Here is a 23,989-nt window from a genome sequence, read left to right on the forward strand (position 1 = left end):
ACACTTATCAGCTGCTATCTGATTGGACAGCGATTGTAGGCTCCCACTTGGAAATTTTAGATTAAAAATGGACAAGATCTTTTGACAAAAAAAGGTCCTTTGAAGTTCTGTGGCACACATGTATTCCAGACTTAACCTTGACAAGCAGGTAAATGGGTGATATTGAAAGAATGCAAGGTACAATCAATGTAGACCATTATATTTTGTTTCTGTGTGTGAGTGTGTGTGAGATAAACACATATATGTATGTTATTTTTTTCATATACTGACTCTGGCCGAGTTCTTCAAGACTCAAACCTAGACAGACAAGACAGCCTACATACAATGAGCACCACTACACATTTTATAAGGTCAAAAATAGGAACTGAGAAGAACACACTAGACCAAGTTTACTATGAATAGCTTTGCACTACTGGACAACCTTTAAAATCTTGTGAATACCTGTACCAAAGTGGAGACAGACATTGCAGTTATAACAGTACAGTTGCCAGGTAGTAGGAAAGAACGCTCCTCTGCAGAGAAAATGGATCTGATCATGAACAGATTGAGCAGATTGATATACACAATAACAATCTTCCACATTGTAATATTTAAATTTATTATCTGTAGCTGCTTTCTGCACATTCCTGTGAGTATAACAAGCAGAGTGGAAGCACATTTTGCACCCTCCTGTGTGGGTACAAATTCTGATTTTAATAATGCACCCTAACATCACAGTAAAATATTGCCCCATCGGTTTAAGACCTTGTTTTTATTGGTATTCTCTTGGTATACACAGCATACACACACAAACACACAAAATAGAAACATGTAGAGGAGGACAAAAGAGATTGGGTATGGCTAGGAGACACAAGAAAAAAAGGGAACGATACAGTGAAAGTAAGCAGAGGTAATCCCATGCCTCCCTGTAGAGGCGTGCAGGCACTGATGGAATGGGCTGCTCACACGCATTTAAACAAGGTCCTATGCCAGCACTTTGATACACCTCTCTATAATTGCCTATGTACATTTCTGTGCATATGTTTGAAGTGTATGTGTGTATGTGTCTGTGCAAGTGTGCAATGTTGTCTTGTCTGTCAATCTTGGTCATTATGCTTAATCCCAGGGATGACACTCTCAATCCTCTCTGTCAACCCGGGCCTTTGCAGCAGCACTCAAGCAAGGAACTGGGTTTAGCACTTGCTCACTCTCTCTCTCCACACACACACACACACACACACACACTTACTTGTCAGGTAACACCAAAGCAGGTTGCAAAGAGAAGAAAGCATTTTTGCTTGGCAAGAAAAGCAAACAACTATTCCACATCTGTATATGTGTGTAAGAATGTGAGAGATAGAGAGGGGAGAAGGAGAGAGAGAGCAATGGACAGAGAAAGAGAAAGACACACAGACTACACACAAGAACACAGACATACACACACAAGCACTTTAGACATAAAGAAAGGAAACCAAGCAACACTTCCTGTGTTTGGAAACCCCAAACTGCCACAAAGTGATGATAGAAAATGAGTTAAAGGAGACTAATTCTGATCACTGAACAGCAACTCAGTTTAAACTTAGAAAATATCTGTAACTATTCATTATTCTCTTGAGTTCCCTCTTCCCGTCTTGTCTCTCCCCTTTTGTCCTCTCTCTCCCGCTTCCTCTCCACTCTCCCCATTCTTCTTTCCTCCAAAAGGGAATCCGAGAAATGTCCACAAAACATCTTTCACCAGTTGTTAATACTGTTTCTGCTTTGCCATGATAAAGGCACGGTCCTCAATCCTCCCACCCACAGACAGACACACATACTCACATATACAACAAAAGTGGACCTCATGCATGCGGGCATACACATTTTCACTCACTCTAAGATATTTTGTAGCACAAGGACCAACACACATAAATGGGTTTTAACCCATCTAAACTGTTAGAAAACTCAAGTCTCTCCTCTCTCTCTCTCTCTCTCTCTCTCTCTCTCTCTCTCTCTCTCTCTCTCTCTCTCTCTCTCTCTCTCTCTTTCTCACATCAGAGCATCAGTTGATAATGTGTGAGTGTCTGTAGTGGCAGGATGAGGCAGAAGTAGAGCTCACTGAGCTGACATAACAACTGACATCACTGATAAAACTTCTGGCCTGTGATCTCAATGTGTGTGTGTGTGGAGTGGAGTCACCAGCTGGCAGTAACAACTCAGATCTGGCAACCCCTTAGCTGATCTGGCAATTATTGGCCCTTGTTGACCCCTTGCATTGAGAGGAAATATGCTCTCAGTAGGTGGTGTGTGTCTGTGTATGTGGTCCACTTCAATCCCTCCCACAAAATGGGAGGCCTATCAGTCTGAAAATGACACTGACCAGTGTATTTGAACTTTAGTGGTGCACAGTAGCCATATTATTCAAAGCCATTTTAACAGCCAAAGTTATTCTAATTGCATTTTGAGGGAGCAAACGGAAATCTAGGAATAAAGGGAAGAAAGAAACAACTTGAGCTAGAGCAAGAACAGAGACAAAAAAAGCAATTTTAGTTGGGTGGCTGGTTTCCAAGTACAAAGGGACGGGATTGTCTTTTTGTGTAAATGTGTAAAATGCAAGTGAGTTATTCCTTTGAACGTGCACACAGACACACACCTACACATACATTATACAACAACATACACACAAACAAATCATGGCTAAGCCTAGTTATTACCTAAGCAAACAGGGTTAGTCTGAATGGAATGCCTGCTGCGAAACACACCACTTCCAGACACAAAGGCTTGCATTACAACAGGGGAGCAGACACACATGCACACACACACAGTTTCGACATGCACACACTTTACACACACCGTGCAAGAGAAATAACTATGTGTATATGTAATTAGAAGGCAAAAACAACGCAAACACATGTTCGTATCTTGTTTTCTGGTCTACACTTCAGTTCATTTGCACTGCAGTGCAGACGGTTCCACTAAGTCATTGTTTTTGGTGCTGCTAAACACATGTTGTCTTTCCAGACTAGAAGGTTAAAGCTGGCCAAGGATGTACACATTCATGTGTGTTCATAGCGTGTGTGTGTGGGCTCTGTGTATATGTTAGTTGGCTGGAGAATATTATTAGCATAAAACAATAAATAATTTAAATATTGGTTTTATCGTCCAGTGATAGTTTGGATTTTATTTGCCAAAATATATTTTTCTTTTGCGCTGACCCAAACCTACTGTATGTATATGCATGCACACGTGTTGTTATTTCATTCAAGTAGACACACTTTACTGAATGAGGGGGATGAGCTATGATATACAGCTAACAGTGTGCAGTGTCACATTTTTGGTGCATGTTCACATGCTCATCTTATGAGTTATACCTGAAGGAAATGCAAACAAAACATTTGATAAAGTTTAAGCTTACACAGTCAGTCGCAAAACATCCTTCCACCGAAAGTAATGTCAAACTGAACATGAAAAAAATTTAGTCAACACTGCTCTGATTCACCTGCTCTTGAATATTTGTTAAATAGATACTCTGCACAGCCATCATTCATGGAGATAAAAACAGAGAGTGAGAGAAAGAGAGGGAGGCAGTGCAGACAAAGAATGTGACTGAGAGAAAGGAAGGCTGAGAAATTAAATTGAGACACAGAAGAGAAAGACAGATTGCATCCACTGTGGTATGCCATCTTTACGATCTGTCTTTGAGAGAGCGACTGAAATTGAACTCAGGTGTGGTGTGATGCCGAAAAGGCCATTTCCCCATTAGGTCTACGGAATCTCACATAAACAAATTACACAAATACTTTCTCAATAAAAGACAGGGTGAGCTTTCTGTAACTGTGCAGTGAAACCTGAGCGGGGCTTTGTTTATGTGTGTGACAGAGTGTTTACATTGTCCTCCGCTCCCATCCCTTCAAAAGGGGAGAACACCAGGGCCTCCTACAGCTCTGCTCCTGTCACACTACCTGTCTGTCTGTGGGATTTTTGTTATGGAGAACATGTGCTGGCTCTGAATGTGTGTGCGTGTGTCTATGCGACTGGGAAATGCCAACCAGTGCTCTGTCCTCATTATAACCAGCTTAACCACTCAAGAGTGATGAGTTCAAGGACAGAAAGAAAGAAGCCACAAAGGAGAGAAAAAACTATGACTAATGGCCATGATTCTGAAGTACTAACTGCCCTCAATTATGACTCCTCTATGAAGCATCCCACATCCGTCTCAAACGTCACAAACCTTTCTTTGTCTTTTTTTCTAACCTGTAATTTGTCCAGAAGGTGCACTGGTGTACCCCAGCGGTGTTGAACCTGGTGGCTGACTAAAGTCACAGTCACACAACTACACTCACCGAACATTTAATTCACTTCCCCCTTGCAATTGATCTCGCCTCATTCACGAAAGACAGCCAGAACAGCAAAACACCAAGACTAACCAACATCTATGCTATTTCAGAGTGTGATTGACCTTTAGCTGAGAGTGTACTTATTTTTTGTGGTGAACATGTCAAGCAGTGTCTGCACGGCTGGCAGTGCGCACCAGGACAGGGCAAAGGAAATGTCTGATAGAAACATGGATCATGTTTTAAGCTTGTGGAATGCTTAAGTTAGCTGGCTAGCTTCTGCTTGCATCCCTGCCCACACTATTTCCTGTCCCGCCTGCTGTTTACCCCAGCAAGCTAGTCAATTTCACCTCGCCAATTCTGGTCTGACCACGGCATAATACAACCGCAGCTTTTGAATGTTGGCCACTGAGCAGTAACTCTAGAGCTCAAGCAGAACCCATTTACCTTCCCCCCCCCCAAAAAAAAAAAAAAAAAAAATCCAACAACCTTTAAGTTACAAGACCCATCTCTGACCTTTTCTTTCATCATCAGTTTACAGAAACGAAAAAAGTGCAATATGTAAATATATTCAAATAAAGCCAAACATCCAGAACAATAAGTTTCCTAAGGTCCAGAACATACATTTGTGACCTAATCCAATTCAAAATCCTGACACCTAGAATGAGTGCGCAGTAAACTGTGATGCTGTTCTGAGATCAGCACTTGGAGGACCACCCAGCAGCGGAGCTAATCCCATAGCTGCAGAGTTGATGCCTTTTCTGCGTACACACTCTGACAGGCTAGGCCACTCCTGGATAGGATATTAGAGTCGAGCAAAAGTACAATGGCACCTATTGATGACTGGTGTTGTGTTTTATCCTGCCATGCTCTGCTCTACTTTTGGTGAGAAAGAATAATCAAGAAAGTCTCTCTTGCGCAGTTACCACTTTCTTCCACCCTCAGCCAGATGGTGTACAGTTCATTTTTAACTTAAATTTTTATTACAGGTGGGAGATAGCAGTGTTTTTAAAGATCGGGTTGAGTGTCACAAGAAGAATAATGTGGGTCCTCTGAGAATTTTGATGTGAAAATTTAATGTCTTTGTCATATTGTGGGCCTTCACATGTCAATAGAGGGCAGTCTCACTGGAATAACAGTCAGATTTTCCATCTAAAGTGAACTCATTAAAATCAAAGTCACTAACTGCATCGGAGAGCACTGGCATGACAAGGCTGGGTATATTTTACTACCTTACCCTTCAATTTGGTTAGATCTCTAAAGATTAAGTATCTCACGACATTTGCGGGTTAAAGGAAATAGATTTGATTTAGGCAAAATTCAAATTTGGTTATTGGGTCTGTGCTAAATTTATATTTGAGAACTTTGGCTTTTAAATTGTGGTTTTTTTTTTAAAAACAAAAACAAATCTTTTTTCCTATATTTACCAAAGATTTTGTTATTGGTAAATTTGCTGCAACTAAGATAACATATTTACACTAGTACCAAAACATCCCAAACAATACTCAGCTGTATAGGTAGAAAACCCACTTCCAACTCTGAAAATAAACTCAGTTTTGATAAAGCATGTTTTAACTGACCATTTTGCACCTAAGATTACCATGGGCAACCATGTCTGCATTGAGCATCGCTGAATGGGCAGAAACACAGAGCAACCCACCGCTGGTTTTGTTTTAGCCAGTCAAACACCCTCACATCAAACACGCAGCCAGCGGCACCATACAACATATAGAGATGGAGAAAGAGAAGAAAACTAGCAGAGAGAAACAGAAAAGGAGTGACGGAGATGACCTGATTCAAAGCAACCCCCAAAGTGGAAGCCTGGGGATAAACAACCAATCAGAAAAGGATCGCTGTCTAGCCCAATCAGAATGCATTCCAATGAGAATCCTCTCCAGACCCAACCAACAAAACCTCTGGAGGTATGCACAAAAAGAAGACACACACACAATGTGACCTAGATACACGGAAACATCTTAACTCAGGTTCTGACCATGACGAGGCATAGCACAACTAAAACTCAAGGAGTCTGTCTTCAATCTACCCCCAGTCTCAACAGAACTGTATGTATGTGAGTTTGTGTGAGTTTGTGTGTGTGTGTGTGTGTGTGTGGGAGGGGCTGGGGGGTATCCATGATTCCACTGCTGACGGATGGGATTGGTGTCTGGGCTCATTTCTGGCAAGGATACCCTTGTTTCAGAGAGAAGAGCAACGAGGATAGGGGAAAGACAAAAGAATGCCAGTGTGTGTGGGTGCCTGTGTATTTGCTGTGTGTGTGTGTGTGTGTGTGTTTGTGCATGACGGTGTGTCTCACTGTGTTTGTTAAACAGACAGACTCCCTTACTTCTGGATTATAAGGGGACAACATGCTAAACAACAACGGTAGAGGGATTTGTGTATGTGTGAGTAAGCGTAGTGCACACAGATGAGTCTGTGTTTGCTCACTTACTTTACAGTATGTATGTGTTCGCGCACTTGTCTCTCTGCCAGAGTGTGTACATGGTTGCATGGGAGTGTGTGGTTGTATAGATCTCCTCTTGGCAGTGGCAGTGTAAACTGAGGAGGGTCTTACATGGGCTTTAATCCTGTGCTGAATGTCATCGTACAAGTGTGGCTTTTCCACAGGCCCAGATAAGAGAGAGAGAAAGAGAGGGGGAGGGAGTTCCTCTGCACATGTGTAAGTTATATGCATGTGTAAATGTGGGTGTAAGTACATACGTGTATAGGAAAGACACCCATGTAAAGTCGCCTGACCCACTGGTCTGATGTCAAGGATTATAGCTGTGACATACAGTAAGCTGTGAGGGACACGGAGAGCAGCTACAGCACTAATCTGCTTGTTTGAGCCGATCTAGTGACAGAGAGAGGCCACTCTGGCATCCAATTCTAAGGTTTCACTGAAAAACACAACCTGGCTGAAAACACCACACAGCCCAACAAGCTGAGCTGTGTTGGGCTAGCTTTCATTCGGGCCAGGAGTTTATACACTTTTTTCAGTGTGGGGCCCAAATGAGAAGTTTATTCTGTAGCCCAAAGACTCAGGGGCTTTAAAACATTTTACTACCTATGTCATATGGGTACCCTGCAGCAATAGGCTCATGACCCATTTTGGGATTTGAAGCCAAAGATCAACAAACATTATTCAGGTTTGAGAAGGTCACTGATATTGAATGTCAGCGACTCTTCTTTGTAGGCAAAGACAGCTATCATAACTAATAACAAACCAAGACATCAATTACAGACCAAAGTGTTGTTATTTTGACAAATGTCAACAAAGCACATTTTGCTTTTTACAAGCTTACTCAACGTGGACAACCTTTGGGGAACGTGCTCGGCTAGCGTGAGAAATAAACTGCAGCCTACTGTTATACGAGGCCTAATTAGTGGTCAGCCCCTAATGTTGAGTGGCAGTCAAAAGGTTGTTGATGTTATTTAGTTAGTTCTGCGATAGCCCACGTTTAGAAACCTCTCCGCTGACTCTGCACTGGGATGACTTTCAGCGTGAGGAAACAGGTAAATTCCTATTAGTTTTCCTCTTCAGTTCTACAACGAGTGTCTGATAGCAGCTCTGGCATTTCTATAATAAGGAAAGAAAACAGTGAAATTCCTTTTGCTATTACTTATTAAAATACATTTTGTGTTATTTCTCCGCCACAGTGTTTCCATGGGTGTCAATCTTGATCATAAATGTTTGCTTTCTATTAGGCGATTCATGTATGTCTGCATGTGTGTGTAAGCGCTTGCAGTGGTGCTTGAGTTGAGGTATCAAAAATGCTGTATGTTGCCGGGTGTGACATCCTTACAGCGAGTGGTCACATATAGTAAAGTCAGCAGGTGTGATTCCTCTAGTTTGTGGCAACCCCCACCATTCACACTCCCACCTCCCTCTGAATGTCTCCCTCTGCCTCAGAACCTAAGCCGTGTCTATGATTGGCAGCCTAGGGGTGGGTGTCTATGTTAAAAACACAGTTTGGGGAACAACAGAGGCCTTACCCAAGACCTGAGGCTGTGTATTTTTCAGTGCGTTTTGTGTGAGTGTGTGTGCAATTGTCTATGTGTGGCTGTTAAAGGGAGGGAGCGTGAGGAGAGTACAGGAAGTCTGAAGAAAATAACAGGTTTAAAGTGAAAAGACTGTGATTCCCTTTTCTCTGCCTTCAAATCCTAACACCTCCCTCTATCAGTGCCTATTTGTGGATGCTCAGGCTTCCTCTATGGGGTGTAATCCGGCTTGAACAGGGGATCTAACCTCCAGATCGTCCCACTGAGAGGTTCCTTATGTACAATTATTATGCTCTCTATCTCTCACACACCGGCACACACACACACTCACACAAACACATGCGAATGCTCAAAGTGCCATCCCAGGTGCAAGTTTCTCCTGAGGGAATGGCTTTTGTGTGCTGCCATCTCTATAAGCTCAAAAAACACCCTTTTAATCCTGCCAGGATCTCTCTCTTTCTCTTTCTTGTTCTCTCATTTACGTGCATCCACATAAGCACACCCACACATGCACGCACATACAACTGACTGCACAGGATTAGCCGAAGGTATTCAATCAATCAATCTATTTTCCCACTTTGTCCTCAACATCACACTGCTCCGCCTCAACATTTGCATTTCTAATAATCTTGATTTCGGCAAGCCACAAAATACTTGGAAGTACCTTGTGGCAATGGCAGTTGAAGAAGTGATGGCAATAAGAGACATAAGGCATAAAACATAGAGAAGAAAATGGAGAGCGAGACGGGTAAAAAAATTGTGGCAGCTTAAGGTGTACTGATTTATGGCTGTGGCCTGGCTTTCACAGAGAGCAAAGAGAGGAGGAGAGAGAAGTTTACAGACACAGACTGAATCACACCTGGCATGTTCAGACAGAGAGGGGAACATGAGGCAGCTCAGTAAAAGTATTTCAGCTTACAGACATACTGTGTCTACAAACTTTGAATGTTTTAATAATTGATTATGAAAGTAATAATTTAATTGAAGGCAATGCTTCCAATGTGGATGTTGGTGCAAGAAAGCTACAAATTATTGAATGTGAAAGCTTCACACACATCATCAGCCCCAGATCTATTCAATTACCACAGTTTTAAGGTGAACACCAAAGAATATTGTCACCAAGTAAGTGATCGACCCAATATGAACGATGATCAGGATCTCCCCTTCTGTTCCTAAGTTATGTTTTTGAATAATCACCAGAAAACTGCTTTTGCAGAACATCATGATGTCACAGTGAAGTTGACCTTTGACCTTTTGGATATAAAATGGCATCCCCTCATCATTTTATCCTTAGACATTTTTGTTAAACTTTGCCATAATTAGCGTATGAATTCTTGAGTTATGGCCACATGTGTTTTGTGAAGTCACACTAACTTTGACTTCTGACCGCTGGCCACCAAATTCAGTTCATCCTTAAGTCCAAGTGAAATTAAAATAACAGAGGCAGTGGACAGCATGACTGGCGATAGTGTCTGGGCTCATGACTCACTGTGCTGGGAAGAGGATGTTGAATCAGACCCCCATCAGCGGACATAGGACTAATTCTACTTACCATTTGGGTTGCTTGGATGAGAGAAAAACGTGTCTTGCTTAAGGAGGTGGTTAGAGGACAGACCTTTAAATTCTCCAATTATCACCACATGAAGACAGTTCGGGGAAGTTGAGTGAAGGAAGAGGTGTGGCTTGTACAATTAATTAGCTGCTAAGCTCTTCAGATCTTTATATTTTGCTTGTGCTGCTGGGGTTACCCCAGTAGATTCATTCTAATTAGATGAGCAGCACACACACATGCAAATTTGCACTGCATGGATAAGCACTGATGAGTAGGGATTTACTTGCTATGACAGAATTACAAAACCCAACCATTCGTCATTCCTGCACATTTGCAGGTTTGCATGAGCCCTTGTGTGTGTGGCCGGGTCTTTGCGTGTGTAATGAGCATGTTGTGGGTGGGAAAAGGGAGCTTACTCAGACAAACTGCCTTATGATCCACACATCAGGTGTCTTCTCCTTCATATAACTTCAAGAAAACCACAAAAAAAAGTAAACACGAATAAACTTGTCTGCCTCACAACATTGCCAGTCGTTTCCCTCCCTTGCTGCCTCTCTTCCACACCTCTCCTCCCCCTCTGTCTGCTGGGGCTGAAGAAGCGTCTCTGGGTCCTGTCTGTCTACAGCTTCACATGCTGCCAATGACAAAACAACTCCATTGTTGCTCTTCGTTTACCTACTTAAAAGTAACACCGTACATGGTATTTAAAAAGCAATATGTTACTGTCACATCAATCATGGTGTCAAAGCATAACTACAGCAAACAAATCAGGCAACGACCGAGATTGATCTTCTATCTCATGCTTATCGCAAACAATGTTTTCTAATTTCCCACTGAATGCCAAATTCCTTCCCTCCTCTGAGGCAAGCTTGCATTTGTCTAGGCTCTGTTACACAACATGCTTTTACACAGAAGATTTCTTTCATTATATTTTCAATAAAACTGATCATGATAATGATACATTTCTAGATATAAACCACAATCAGGTCACTTTAAACATAATTACTTTGGTATGATTCAGAGGTTTCATCACGAGTGTGTGTGCAAAACTTTCAAAATCTACTAAAATAATTGTTTTTCAAAACTTTTAGTGCACATAGAGGTGAGTAGCAACTTGAATGTTCACCAAAAATATGCAACATAGTTCAGATGTAGTTTCAGGATTCACTGAAATAGATACAACATACAGCACTCAGATGTCAGTGCTCAGGTGTTGCTGAGTTATTGACTTCTCTCCACTCATGTTCAACCTGGTGGAACAACCTTTGACTTCACAGACTGATGATGCTGACAGCTGGCTGAAGGATGGCCTCGGTCAGACGCCTCTACTGACCTCCAAGCTGTGGTTCACTGATTACCAAAGACACATGGCACAGCACGGCTTTGTGCGAGGACATATCCATATACCCAAACATTACCCAACTGCACACACATTTTGGGAGTTCTGTGAGGTGTTTTAATGGTCTAAAGACAGGGTTTCAAACAAATAAATAATTTAAAAAAAAAAAGATTGTTCAGTATCTGGCAACTCCACATGACAAAAATAAAGTAGCCACTAAAGTGTAATTTTACTTGTGAAGTGTGTTTTTTTTCCATGACGTGTCCAATTTCTGCCTGGAGACTCTACAACTAGATTTTCTCCAACCAATTCTATTTTAAAAAAAACAAATCCAAGGTTGCATTACCATGTACTGTTTAGAAAATCCAGTTGGACCAATGCTTTCATTAATTAACATTTACTAAGTTATACTGATAAGAAGGGGGCATATATTTCTTCAGGTGACTTGGAAAAACATGCACTATCAGCTTGTAGTAATTAATGCTTGGGGTAATAGTTGTTTACACTGGAGATTCTTCCTGGCACACAGTGCAGAAAAAGTGGCAGGGCCGGCTTGGCCATTTCAAATGCTGTTGGAATAATTTTCTTTGGAAGCCAACCTTGAATTAAAATTTACCAATCATAATTCAGTAAACCTGAAATCTAAAGTCTGGTATTTTGTTTACTGTTAGAAAGAATGTTAACAAGGTGAGAATAAAAAACAGGAATGTCACATAACTATAAACTGTTATCACCATAGCTGTTAAACTGTTGACACAAATGAGATGTTGTATGCCACAGTCAATGCTGACATATAAGTAACAGCCATTATTCTGTTGCACTGCATTTATGGTCTGTAGAAGCTCAGGTCCAGTGCCATATTAATGATGTACAATACGGATAAAATTTCCATATCTTGTAGTTAATTTGTAAATAGTAGACTGTTGTAAGAAAAGAAAAAAAGAACTTTCACAAACGTTCAACAAAAAAGTACAGATGCCTATAATGAACCCTCCTCGGCGATTTCTTTGATGACCATAAACAAAGTGCAGACCCTGGGTATATTTTATTTCAATAAGAGCCAAGTATGCCATGAGAAATATCAGTTTGATAAATCCTGATTGAGATCTATAGTCAGCAAGATAAAGACCTACTGGAGGGCTTATCTGTACCAGTCTTCCGGTTTCCACTAAAAACTTCAGACAGAAAGCACAGGCCACCAGGCACCTCAAGGCTAAGTGTTTGTGGGTGTGTACTTGTGCAGCTTATGTTCTGGGAACATACATCTGTTTGCATGGTCGCATTGTGGGAACACTTTTCTCTTTTTGGAACAAAAATATCCATAATGTAAATCATTACATTTTAAGGTGAAGGCTTGGTTTAAGGGTACAGTTCGGTTAGGTTAAGGATGAGGTAAGGGTTAGGGTTTGGTAAGTATTGATGGAATAAAGTAGTGTGTGCATTTGTTTTCACACACGATAATACACACACATACACAAATTTACAGTTTCATGCTTGCTTTGCTTTCATGGATTCTGTAGTTTTGGTTCATAGGTTTCATAGGTCAGTTTTTCGGTCAGTTTTTCTAGTGAGAAATCAACGGACTTGAAAATAGCACCAAACAATCAGAATCAGGCAAGTAAACATTTCTGTGACACTTAAAATGAATTGCAAATTTTTATAAAAAATGGGATTGACAATTGGCTGCCAAATTTCAGTTTCCCACTGGGCTTAGAGTTCTTTTGTGAGTCCTTGTGTATGTCAGTGAGTGGCAAACTCACTAACATACATAATGTAGCCTTACAAACACTGTATTCTTTGAAAACACAGCCATCTTCTTGACTTGTTTTAACCTGAACAAGGCCTCAGTCCTCCCTGCGCACACACACTGACACTCGTGCACACACACACACACACACACACACACACACACACACACACACACACACACATAAACATATTTCTGTCCCCACTTGGAAAGCCTCTCAGCTTCTTTTCACTTTATTCAGTACAAATAACTTCACGGTGGGATAAAAGCATAATGTTTCCAGAAAATCTCTTCCCCCCACACTCTGCTTCACTCTTTTGGCCCCATGTTCTCCTTCACTTTTTCCTCTAACCCCCTTCTCTTGTCCAAAAGGACATTCTTATTTCATTAGAGGTGGGGGGGGTCTTGGAGGCCAGAGGGTAAACAAAACCTCTGTAATCAACAGCAGGGCATACACAACCTCAATGAACCAATCAGAGTCAAGTATCCTCGAAGACAAAACCATGGCTAACCAATACAAATCCACACCTGGGTGTTTAGAACTCAAACTTGCCAACTTAAACTCAGCACTTAGGTTTGTGTGGAATTCAAAACGAGGACTCAAGGTTATCCATAAGAAACACCAACAAATTCTGGCATACGCACTGACACAGATCCCCAGCTATTTGTCTATCTGTGCTGTCATCTCTGTTTGCTCATATTAGGGAGGGCTCACTCAGGGACAGGATATGGGGATTAGGTCTGGCCTTATTGCGCTGTAGCTACATACCGCTGAATAGCTCCCATCTGTTCTCCCATAGAGGATGGCTAATACACGTTAGCTGCGCTCATGTTGTGCACTGCCAGAATAACAGCAGTGGATAGATGAGCAGCACTGATATCGCTAGCCACAACACCACTGCACTAAAGGCTAATATAGCTGGCTTATTCTATTAGATTGGGATAAGAAGCACTAATGCACACACACATACACAGCCACGTGTATACACACACCATCATGATATCTGATTGGAGATACTGAACCAGTAGGCTACTCGCAGGTCCAACTCCAGGTTTACCTTGAAGAATATGTGTTCGAACAGGGCAAAGCTAAACTCTGAAAAAGGTGGAGGGAGCAGGAGAGATGGAAAAAGATGGAGAGATGGAAAGAGAGGGAGAAAGGGGGCAGTGTGGTCTGTTTCATTATGGTGAATCCTGACACTGCTGCATTCTCAGCACACATGGACTGGATTATAGGCTATGTGGGCTGCTCCAGCACTGTATAGCTCAGCAACACTCTCTTGAACGCACATACACATATACACACTTGCAAGCACACACACAAACATCATAGCAGAACGCACAAAAGCTTTGCACTGAAGGAAGACAAACCATTTGCTCACATACAAGCCATAGGACTCTTAATCCCAAAAGTAGTGCTAGGGCAAAGTGCACAACTACTAAGTCATTGAGGTTAGAGACAGAATCTGCTTGTGATGGTCCACCTGTGGATTACTGGGGGAAAAGAATGAGATGCACTGGAAACTATGAGTATACCATGCTGCCTGGTTTTCTCTCTCATTACCACATAAATGCATAAGCACCCTGTTCTCTCTCTTTCCGTGTCTCTCTTTGTTCAGCTCTCTCGTCTCTCACATATACATGTATAAATCTGTCTTTATATATTTATGTCTCTCTTTGTCTTGCATTTAGACACAGACTCACACACATGCACCTCGCATACTCATGCATGCACACACGTATTAGCTCCAAGCAAACCGTAACCCTGCCTGCACAGACCTCTTTCTGCACGCCTGTGTTCAAAGGCATCCTGAGTCTATGGGGGGCTTCGATATAAAACCCCCAAAACAGGAATTATGCTTTATGACTCGGCATTCTTTGTTTTATGCTTTTTCAGCTTGCAGCCTTAAAAAAACTGTTTCATGACTGTTCTCTGCTGTATTGTAATGAACTACCCCACACACTGGCACACAACGGGGTAGGGTAGCGCGGTAAAACTTTACTATGACTAAAAAAGCAGGGCGCAGAGAGACAGACTCATCCATCTCTGTTTTTTTTCATCGTGTCGTTTTTATCACCTATGGGCCCCGGTATTTTTCGCTTTAAGCTGCTGGGTGTGTTTGGGTCTAATACCACATAGTTACCTATATAGCCACAAAGAGCATGCACCACATGCAGCACAACCGGCATAAGAGCACTTCACAGAAAGCAGCCATAAACCTCTGAATCAACTGACGCGCTTTAGTCGACTGAAATTCACAAGCAATGGAAAAGGGGTCAGGTTCTATTACTCTCTCTCTGTCGGAGCTGGGTAATGCTGTGGTTATTGTGGTACCATCAATGTTCCTGGCTAATGGTTACTCAAGCCCACTGAAGAAGCCCATTGTACAGAAGATCATTAAAGTATGTGGAACAGATATACTGTAGTACACTCTGGCATGGGCTAAAGTAACTCTGAAATTAGTAAAAGGTGCAACAATAGTTGTGTAATAGAAACTTACTGTGAACAAATGAATGCAGGTTCCCATGATGGTGGTCATCATGCCCATATTCCCTCTTCATCATCCTGTGAGAAAAACAGTGTAAATATGCCGTCATCATCTGTCCATTAACCATCCGTTAACATGTTATTGATACTTCATGTCAAAAGACGTATAGAGTACAAGATGGTTTCCTTTTAAAACAAACAATTTACTGTACAAACTCTAGCCCAGTGGTTATGTTGTTACAAGTCCAGTCTCGTTGCTTAATCTTAAGGTCCTCCTAACCCCCTGTGGCTTTTAATTAAAACAATCCTGTTCATGCTCTCATTCAGAAAAGCTGTGCATGATATCATGAAATGCCTTCCTCAGCGTAATTGTTAGAAATCAATAACTAAATACATAAGGGGTTTCCTTGGGGCTGAAACTGTGCAGACAAGAGTCCTGCTAACAAGAAGGCTAATTCACTTAGACATTAACATTATGAGGGTTAGCATGAGCTGGCAGCTCACTGTAGCCCAACCCTTGCCTGCATAATGCTAAAATAGGCTCCGGCAAAGCACAGTCTATGCTAATGTGACACCGTAGCACAAAACACAAGGGTCTTGGCTGCAGTCCACAGTGGCTTTGGTTGAACTGAGTAGTTGTGACAAGCTTGGTAAACTCAGTAGGCTACAACTAAGCAGCTAAGCTATAGATATAATGGCCTTTCAATGGAACATGCTAGTTGCTAAATGCTAACATGCAGTGAATGGCTGTGACAGGCCCTGTAAACAGAGCCAGACCTATAACCACTCATTCTGCCAGGTTAAACACATATATGCACGCACGCACACACACACACACACACACACACACACACACACACACACACACACACACACACACACACACATACAGAGGCAGGCACACACATACACACAAACAGGCCAAATACCATGTGCTACTTCTCATAAACCTGAAGCAGGCCGCATGTTACGGCTAAAAAAAAAAAAAAAAGGAACGACGACCCAAAAGAAAAGGCTGTATAACTCTGTTTCTGATAAACACTTTATGGCTGTTTTCTATTTCCTTCCGAGGCTGTTGCCAAGTATCTGGCAGCAGTGCTGGCATGCCTAAATGAGAACAACATGAACACAACATGCCCGTCAAACTGCACACACTCCGTGTTGAGACTCAGACCTAGGGTGCATCTCAAGAGGGTTAATCCACTTCCTGTGCATGCCTCTTCTGATTAGAGTTCACCTGTCCTCTGACTAAATCCATCACAGATTAAGTGCAAGACGGAGTATGGATAGAGGATTGAGACGGACACACCAAATGTGGCAATGAGTTTTAAATGACATGTGGTTTGGCTTCTTGGAAAACTCTGAAGTGTGTTCTTCTGTTTGTGTATCCACTGTACCAGTTCATGCATTTGTGCTTAAATGTACATGCCTGTATTTGAGCAAACGCAAATGCAAAAAAATGTGCATGTGTGGTCACTGTAATGTTATCCATGGCTCTAGCTGTATCTTGGAAATGCATTGTGGTCTATAGGGTGACCATGGAGACCCTCCTCATCATCATTATCATTATCATCATCAATCATCCTTGGAGTTGGCGTTCCTGGACCCGGCAATGCACTGAACCACTGGCCTGGCCACACTTGTATATTACATTTGAAATTGGGAAAGATGGAGGGAAAGACAGGACTGAAGGAAATAATGAAAGAGACACGCGAGAGAAAAAAGGTGACTGGGAAGAAAATACACCAGGAAGAAATTTGATGTTAAAGGGTTAAAATAGACAGAAAAGTTATTACATTTTTTTTTTTTAAACGAGTGGAGTGGACAAAGGAAGAGGGGAGGATAGAACAAAGAGTTTTGGGAAAACAAATAGAGTAATTAATCACTTTTAGATTAAAGTGAAAGACGGAGTCAAAAGAAATGTGAAGTCCAGTATGTGGAGATAAAACAGGGTCACCTCAGGGACCTTGGTGACATTCAGGCTATGTGTCCTGACAACCTTAATCAGCACTACACACACACACACACACACACACACACACACACACACACACACACACACACACACACACACACACACACACACTGGAGACCTTGCCCTGACCTCTGGTGAACTTCACCATAAGGTCAAAGATCAGAAATGAGAAAAACTGAGGACACAAATCCGATGAACAACCAGTTTGTTGTTTTTGAAGCTTTTGTGCTTGATACAGGACGAAGAATGAAAAACAACTTCGCCAAATAATAATAACACTAACAAAGGAAAAGCACCACTAACAAGGCTGTTATCCTTTGACATACTGCACATTTTGTAATGAAAAACAGAAGAAGTAACTATAACCTATCAGCCGAACGTACAAATGGGGAAATTAACATTTGTAGTTCGATGGTCCATACATAGCCTTGAATGTTAAGCTCCTTCCAGTTAGTGCCCTGTCCTGTCTCATGGGGTGACACTGGAAAGTGAGGCAGTTAATGGTTGCTGCTTTTCCCCTGTCGTTTTGGAATTGGGTAGGTAGCTAGCATCTGACTCTCGAAGAGACACACATTACCCCATTCCATGTGTACTTTTGTCTCAGGTGCTAAAACAGGTTTGCCATGCTGCCACGTTTAGTTTGAACTGAGTTTTCACAAAGTTTACACAGCACGGTGGTCTGTTCGATGTCGGGTTTTGCAAAACCGAGCCATTCAAGTGTGTTTGACTGGCCAAGCTCACACGTGCAAGCATCTCCAAGGAAACAGAAATGACTACTGCTGTAACTCCAGAGGATTATTTGTCACTGCTATCACTGGTGTTTGACAGGCAGCAGAGGAAGCACGTATGTCGTATGACGATTTAGGCATTGTTTCTCACATGGGGCAACAAAATTAAGTTCCTCAAATTAATTCAATAGCTCTACATTTCTTCATGAAAGGTGTCATGAAAGGTGTCATATATGAAATTTCCAAGCATATATATATATTTGTGGGGTACCATCTAATCTACTCTGTGTTTGATATATTTCCATTTGTACACCCATTTTAAACCTCATCTTTAATTTTCTCACGAACTCTGCAGAGAAAGGATGAGCCATCACAGTTCCCTTGTATAAACATAAAAATTAAACTTTAATAGTGAGTAGAATTCAGCCAATCTGCGCAGATTTATGACTTGTTTTGTTATTCCGTACATTCTTAACAAGACTTCCCAGCAACCCTAATAATACTTTCTTTGCTAGTCTTTTTCAGTCCAACTTGAGAAATTGAAATATCACTTGCAGAGAGCCACTGTTTCATATGTCAAACACTATAAACACTACTGCAGTAAAACAGTGCTAGGTATGATATTGAAGCAAAGATATTTATAAGTACACAGTGGCAGGGAGTAATGTGCGATAGTAAAAACCGAGCCCCTGCTGTTCACAGTTTAATATGAAGCCTTCTGTGGTTGAAGGTAATACAAAAAAACAATGTAGCTTAATAGTTTGATAATATTATTTTAGCAAGTCAGATTTAAAATTTTACATAAAATACAATAAATGCTACACATGAAAGCGTAAAGGTGGTCCTTGTGGGATTACAAGGTGGTTTCAAGGGTAACTGTGTTCCGTATCGGTTTCCTCAGTCTAAATTTAAAAATTAGATGTAGATTCATTCTATGGCTGAAAATAATGCAAATGCTTGCATAACCTATAAAATTAAACTCGAGTGTGTTTAAGATTCCTGAGTGATAAATGTGCAAAGATGTCAATCAACCCCAGACCCTGACATTCTCTAAGGGATCAAAAATATAGTCTTTTCACAGGCGTGTAAGTCTAAAAAAATGATTAAAACCAGCAATCCAGTCCTCCAACATATTGCTGAGGTATGTGTGAGGTGATGCATGGATATTATAGTGTGTTCTTAAGCATGTGCATGTATTTTAGAATTAGGGGAAATCCCCAGTGCATGTATGACTGCAATTTGGACAACAGTTTCAGAAATGTTTAAAAACATGCAATAGTGAACAAGTGTTGGAATTTAGTCTCAGGTGGAAATCCCCAAGTATTCAACTTCTACCCTACACATATACACATTCACACACGCACACATACACATATCTTCATGGTCTGGAATCCCCCCCAATCACTGTCTCTTGACAACAATAGAGCAGTGATGAGTTTGAATTACATTAAAATAACAAGAAGCTTTCATCAGCTAATGGAAATACAGTGAAATTTCCCCGGTCTTCCTTTGAAGATTGTTTTCTGTCGTCAGCGGTTTCATCTGGGTACATAGTATCAACAGGTCTGCATCTCAATGTGCATCTACACACGCACACGTACAGGCAAGCACATGCTTATGCACACTTGGATGCTCACACACATATACAGACACTTTGTGCTGATAACAACAACAGTTTGTTCTTCTTTTGCTGTCTTCAGACACATTAAGTTTGTCCTCAGGGCAGTCTGGATATGATACTCAGACAGAGAATAGGAAGCTTGTATGAGAGATGAATGATATATAAACTAACCTCACATACAAATCCCATCAATCAAAAACATTCATTTGGCAGTTTTTTCCTTCAGGCGTCATATCTAAATCATATGAAAAACTCTGACTTGGCAGGACGTAATGGGGATGAAGGACATGAGACAGCAAAGATGAGAGAGGGAAAATTTGATGCTGTGAAATCTGACCACAACTGACTCGTGGTGGAGATGACAAATATGAAACTGCATCAACTTTAAAAGCATGGAGATGTGAGCCCACAATATGTCAACTTGTGTAAACAAGCCCAATGCTCAACTGGTTTCTAACTGGGTGAGTGTGTCAGTGAGTGTGCACACGCACATTTATATTGACCTGGTCCATAGGGGGTCGGTGGTTGGCATGAGGGGGCCCTCTTGGCAGACTTCGGTGATGCACATTTGCTGGATGCAGGTGGTGAGAATGATGAGGATGATGTTGGGGATGGATGTAATCGTCTTCATAGTTATCTGCTATCAGCTTCATTCTGCTCTGAGTCTGCAAAAAAAGAAAAGATGAACAAGAACATTTCAATGTATAATTACAATACGCACATACTGAGCCATTTATTTTCCCTACACTGCTTATTTGTTCCTTGAAAATGTACTGTGGGTCTTAGAATGATTAGGCTGAGGAATTTTTGGAAGGGGGGAAAGCATGTTGAAAGCCATCAAAGATGATAAAAACTGTGCCGCTAACAACATTTGACAGGTCATAAATTGAGTGAGTCGGCGCGCCTGATGAAAATATCGTAAGTCTGTCAAATGTCATCCATATTGTACATTATGATTTAATTGGTTGAGACAAATCCTAGAAAGAACAGTTAGTTAGTGTTTTGTGTAGCCTAAGGCCACAGGCGTTCTGGCCTGCATGAAGCAACCTCATTCTAGATGTTATTGATTAAAATTACACTCAAATATGCATCTTTCTGCATGCCTGAAAATGGGTAAGTAGGACTGCCCTACGTGTGCGTCTCTGTGCGTTTGTGTGATTGTGGAAGAGGCTGTCATCCTGCCAACATCATTGCTTTGGAGAGCGATAACAGCCTGGGCTGACTAACATTAACAATCAGCCTGACTGCAATGAGGCCGGCTGTCTGAGCGATAGACAGAGACAGAGTGGGTGAAGAGATATTGACAGGCTCAGCTTCATTCCCATAACTGCAGATACTTCCCCTGAGGGCAGACATGATTGCAGAGCGGGAGGTGGGATTGTGTATGGGATGAAGATGATTCCAAGGAAAGATATGTGCACATTTCTCATCCAAAATGTTGCGGCTTCCCTTGTTTTAATGAGACAGTCATGGCAGGAAGAAGCAAAAAGCCTGAGTCAGTTGTGAAGATAGGAGGGAGATGGTGTTACGGTAGTAAGCGGCCTGGGGACATTGCTGCTGAGATAAGAAGCTGAGGCCTAATGACTGAGGAAACGAGCCAGTCAGGATCACAGGGGAGGATGTGGCTGGTATTAAAGAGGTTAGCAATTAGTTTAAATTGGAGAAGAGCAGCTTAGATAAGGTGAGAACACTGACGGGTGAAACAGAGAGACAGGAATAAAGATGAAGAGTGAGGGATGGAGGAGGGCTCAGACAGACACGAGACCAGTGGTTAGAGCTGTTAAAGGCTCGGTTGAGGTGTACAGCCCTGCGTGACCTCAGATGTTGACATTAGCAGGTGTGACCAGGTGGTGCTGGTCTCAATTCAGCAGTTACAGAGCTGACACCTGTCATTGAGGCCAGGACAATGACTATCATATAACATGCAGCTGATGAAGCCACCGCACTGCTACACTGCACATACTGATGGTACTTTCATGATGAGTCCTCCACAATGCATATAGTAATAATGTTGTTTAATTTCTGTGCTGTTAAATGCCATTTCTTTCATTTCCAATAATAATTTATAGCAGAAGGACAGAAAGAATACTATGTGTTTAGTCATCGCTTCTAATCTAATAAGAACTGTATTACTTGTTCCTGTTCATCTAATAACAACCATATTTGGTCGTGTAAGAAGCCAGAAGTCTAAGACTGTGTGTGTGAGTGTGTGTGTGTGTGTGTGTGTGTGTGTGTGTGTGTGTGTGTGTGTGTGTGTGTGTGTGTGTGTGTGTGTGTGTGCACATATTTAATATTTAATGACCTGAGACACAAACATAAATGAATGAAATGATTAATTGCTTCTGAAAGAGTCTGGGTGTGTGGTCAGGACAGGCCACATGTGGCCATCCAGTTTATCCAAACACACACACACACACACACACACACACACACACACACACACACATACACACACACACACACACACACACACACATTTACTCTCCTCCCACAGACATATTCTTGCATGCATGTGTAAAGAAGGTGTTCACACGTAAAATGCCTGTGAGGTGGAATGTGTACGTTTTAATTAGTGTTAATTAGTAGCTTTGCAGAGTAAACAGCTCTGTAATGGCCTCCAGGCCTGCTTGTAGATCAGGCAGCCGGTAACAGACACAGGTGGCACTACTGTGCGTGTGTGTGTGTGTGGTGGTGGTGGTGATGGTGGTGGTGATGGTGGTGGTTGTGGTGGGTGGGGGGGGTTCAAAGTCCCTTTATTACACCATTGCAGGGAAACAGAAATCACTCGAAAACATCACTCGAAAAGCAAAAAATTTGAAAAGAAAGGACATTTTCAAGTAAAAAAAAACAAACAAAATAACCAAAATACAGCATTAAAGAACAAATGAATCACAATGATCAATATTTTTCTCTGCTTGGAAATTAACCATCAGCTCTCCACCAACACCAACTGAGCATAAAATACCCCCAATAGTTCATCTGTCCCTGAAGGCCTGTATATTGTCCACCGTCTGATAGTAGGAGTGTTCCATCCTGAGTCGGGCCTTCAACAGTCCCTCCAGAACGTTCACCGGCTCATCACTACCAGTACCCTGAGCCCGATTCCTGCGTGTCAGCCAGATGGCCAATTTGGAAGAACCGGATAAAAAGTTCACCAGTGTATGGACAGCCTTCTTTTTTATGCAATACTTTGGACCAAATATGAATAAAACGAAAGAAAAGTCCTCTCCAAGACCCTGAAACCACCTTTTTAAAAGTTCAAAGGGTGCTGAAAGCCGAGGACACTGAACAAAGAAGTGTACCAGGGTCTCAGTCTGACAGCAGAAAGAACATTCCTCCCCAAGGTTTGGATCCAGGTGTGCTCTGTATCTGTTTGTAGCTATTGTCCCATGTACAACTCTCCACTGGAGGTCTGCTGTCTGCTTTTCAACAGGTATCTTGTACAGGCACCTCAAGCTACCTTTCGGGGAAACGTCTGGGCCAAAGAACTCAGTCCACCTCAACTCTTTCAACCCCTCCAAAGAGCGTAAATTCTGAACTTTTACGCAGATTTCATAAATTGCTTTTTTCCCTGCTGCCTGAAATTTGTCCAGGTGAGGCGTTGCGAACAACTTATTTCCTCCCCCCTGCCACTCTCCCATAGCTGGGGCAATGAGCAGAGTGGGGGGGCTGTACTCAGTTTCTTCATCCCACTGGTTAGACAGAGTACAGCTTTCTGCAAACGCTCTGAGGTGTTATGGCAGGGCAGCACAGACCTCCTCCACAATTCTGTTTGTCAGCCTGACAGAAGTGATGTTGGCGTTCTGTCTGAAGATGTCCATGGATGATGATGAAATCGTCACCAAATGTCCCAGTTCGGTGCAGTTGGCCTCTCTGAGACTCGTTCGCAGGGTGGCAGACTGCAGAGTTTGAGTCCTTATGAAGCTGCTGAAAAACAAAGGTTCCTCCAACAGCCACATGCCTGGAGTCCCCTCAGCTACACGCGAGGTCTTAAAACATGCCTTGCCTGCAAAACAGAGCTGCAAAATGGTGTCAGCCCAGCGAAGTCCACTTCCTCAGCTTGTAGTAGAAAGAGCTGCTTGTCGTAGCCCAATCACCCAGCTCTCCTCAGCAGCAGTCAAGCAGTGTCCATCCAGCTAGGGCCACAGCCATAGAGTAGCTTCTGTGCAGTCCGGAGCCTGAAAGACGCGATCTTGGACTGGAAGTGGATCAGACCCTGCCCCCCCTCTGCCACAGGCAGATAGAGAGCTG

The 23,989-nt window shown here is 42.1% G+C and overlaps 1 protein-coding gene across 3 annotated transcripts in view; it reads right to left on the reverse strand.

Moving 5' to 3' along the window:
- The window catches only part of wnt5a (wingless-type MMTV integration site family, member 5a), a 63,588-nt gene that overhangs the window by 34,586 nt on the left and 5,013 nt on the right, over positions 1–23,989 (reverse strand). Inside the window, exons 1-2 of one of the 3 annotated variants that reach the window (XM_069141248.1) lie at positions 20,242–20,329; positions 15,428–15,492 (exon numbers count right to left, since the gene is read on the reverse strand). In XM_069141248.1, coding sequence (XP_068997349.1) covers positions 15,428–15,475 — 48 coding nt within the window. In that variant the 5' untranslated portion in view covers positions 15,476–15,492; positions 20,242–20,329. Of the gene's footprint in view, positions 1–15,427; positions 15,493–20,229; positions 20,330–23,989 lie in introns of those variants that run through there. The other 2 variants (XM_069141247.1, XM_069141249.1) reach the window with 2 other exon arrangements.

This window comes from Embiotoca jacksoni, unplaced genomic scaffold (genome assembly GCF_022577435.1).
Source record: "Embiotoca jacksoni isolate LCO1_2020_lvr unplaced genomic scaffold, fEmbJac1.0.p SCAF_9, whole genome shotgun sequence".
NCBI classification, from domain to species: Eukaryota; Metazoa; Chordata; class Actinopteri; family Embiotocidae; genus Embiotoca; species Embiotoca jacksoni.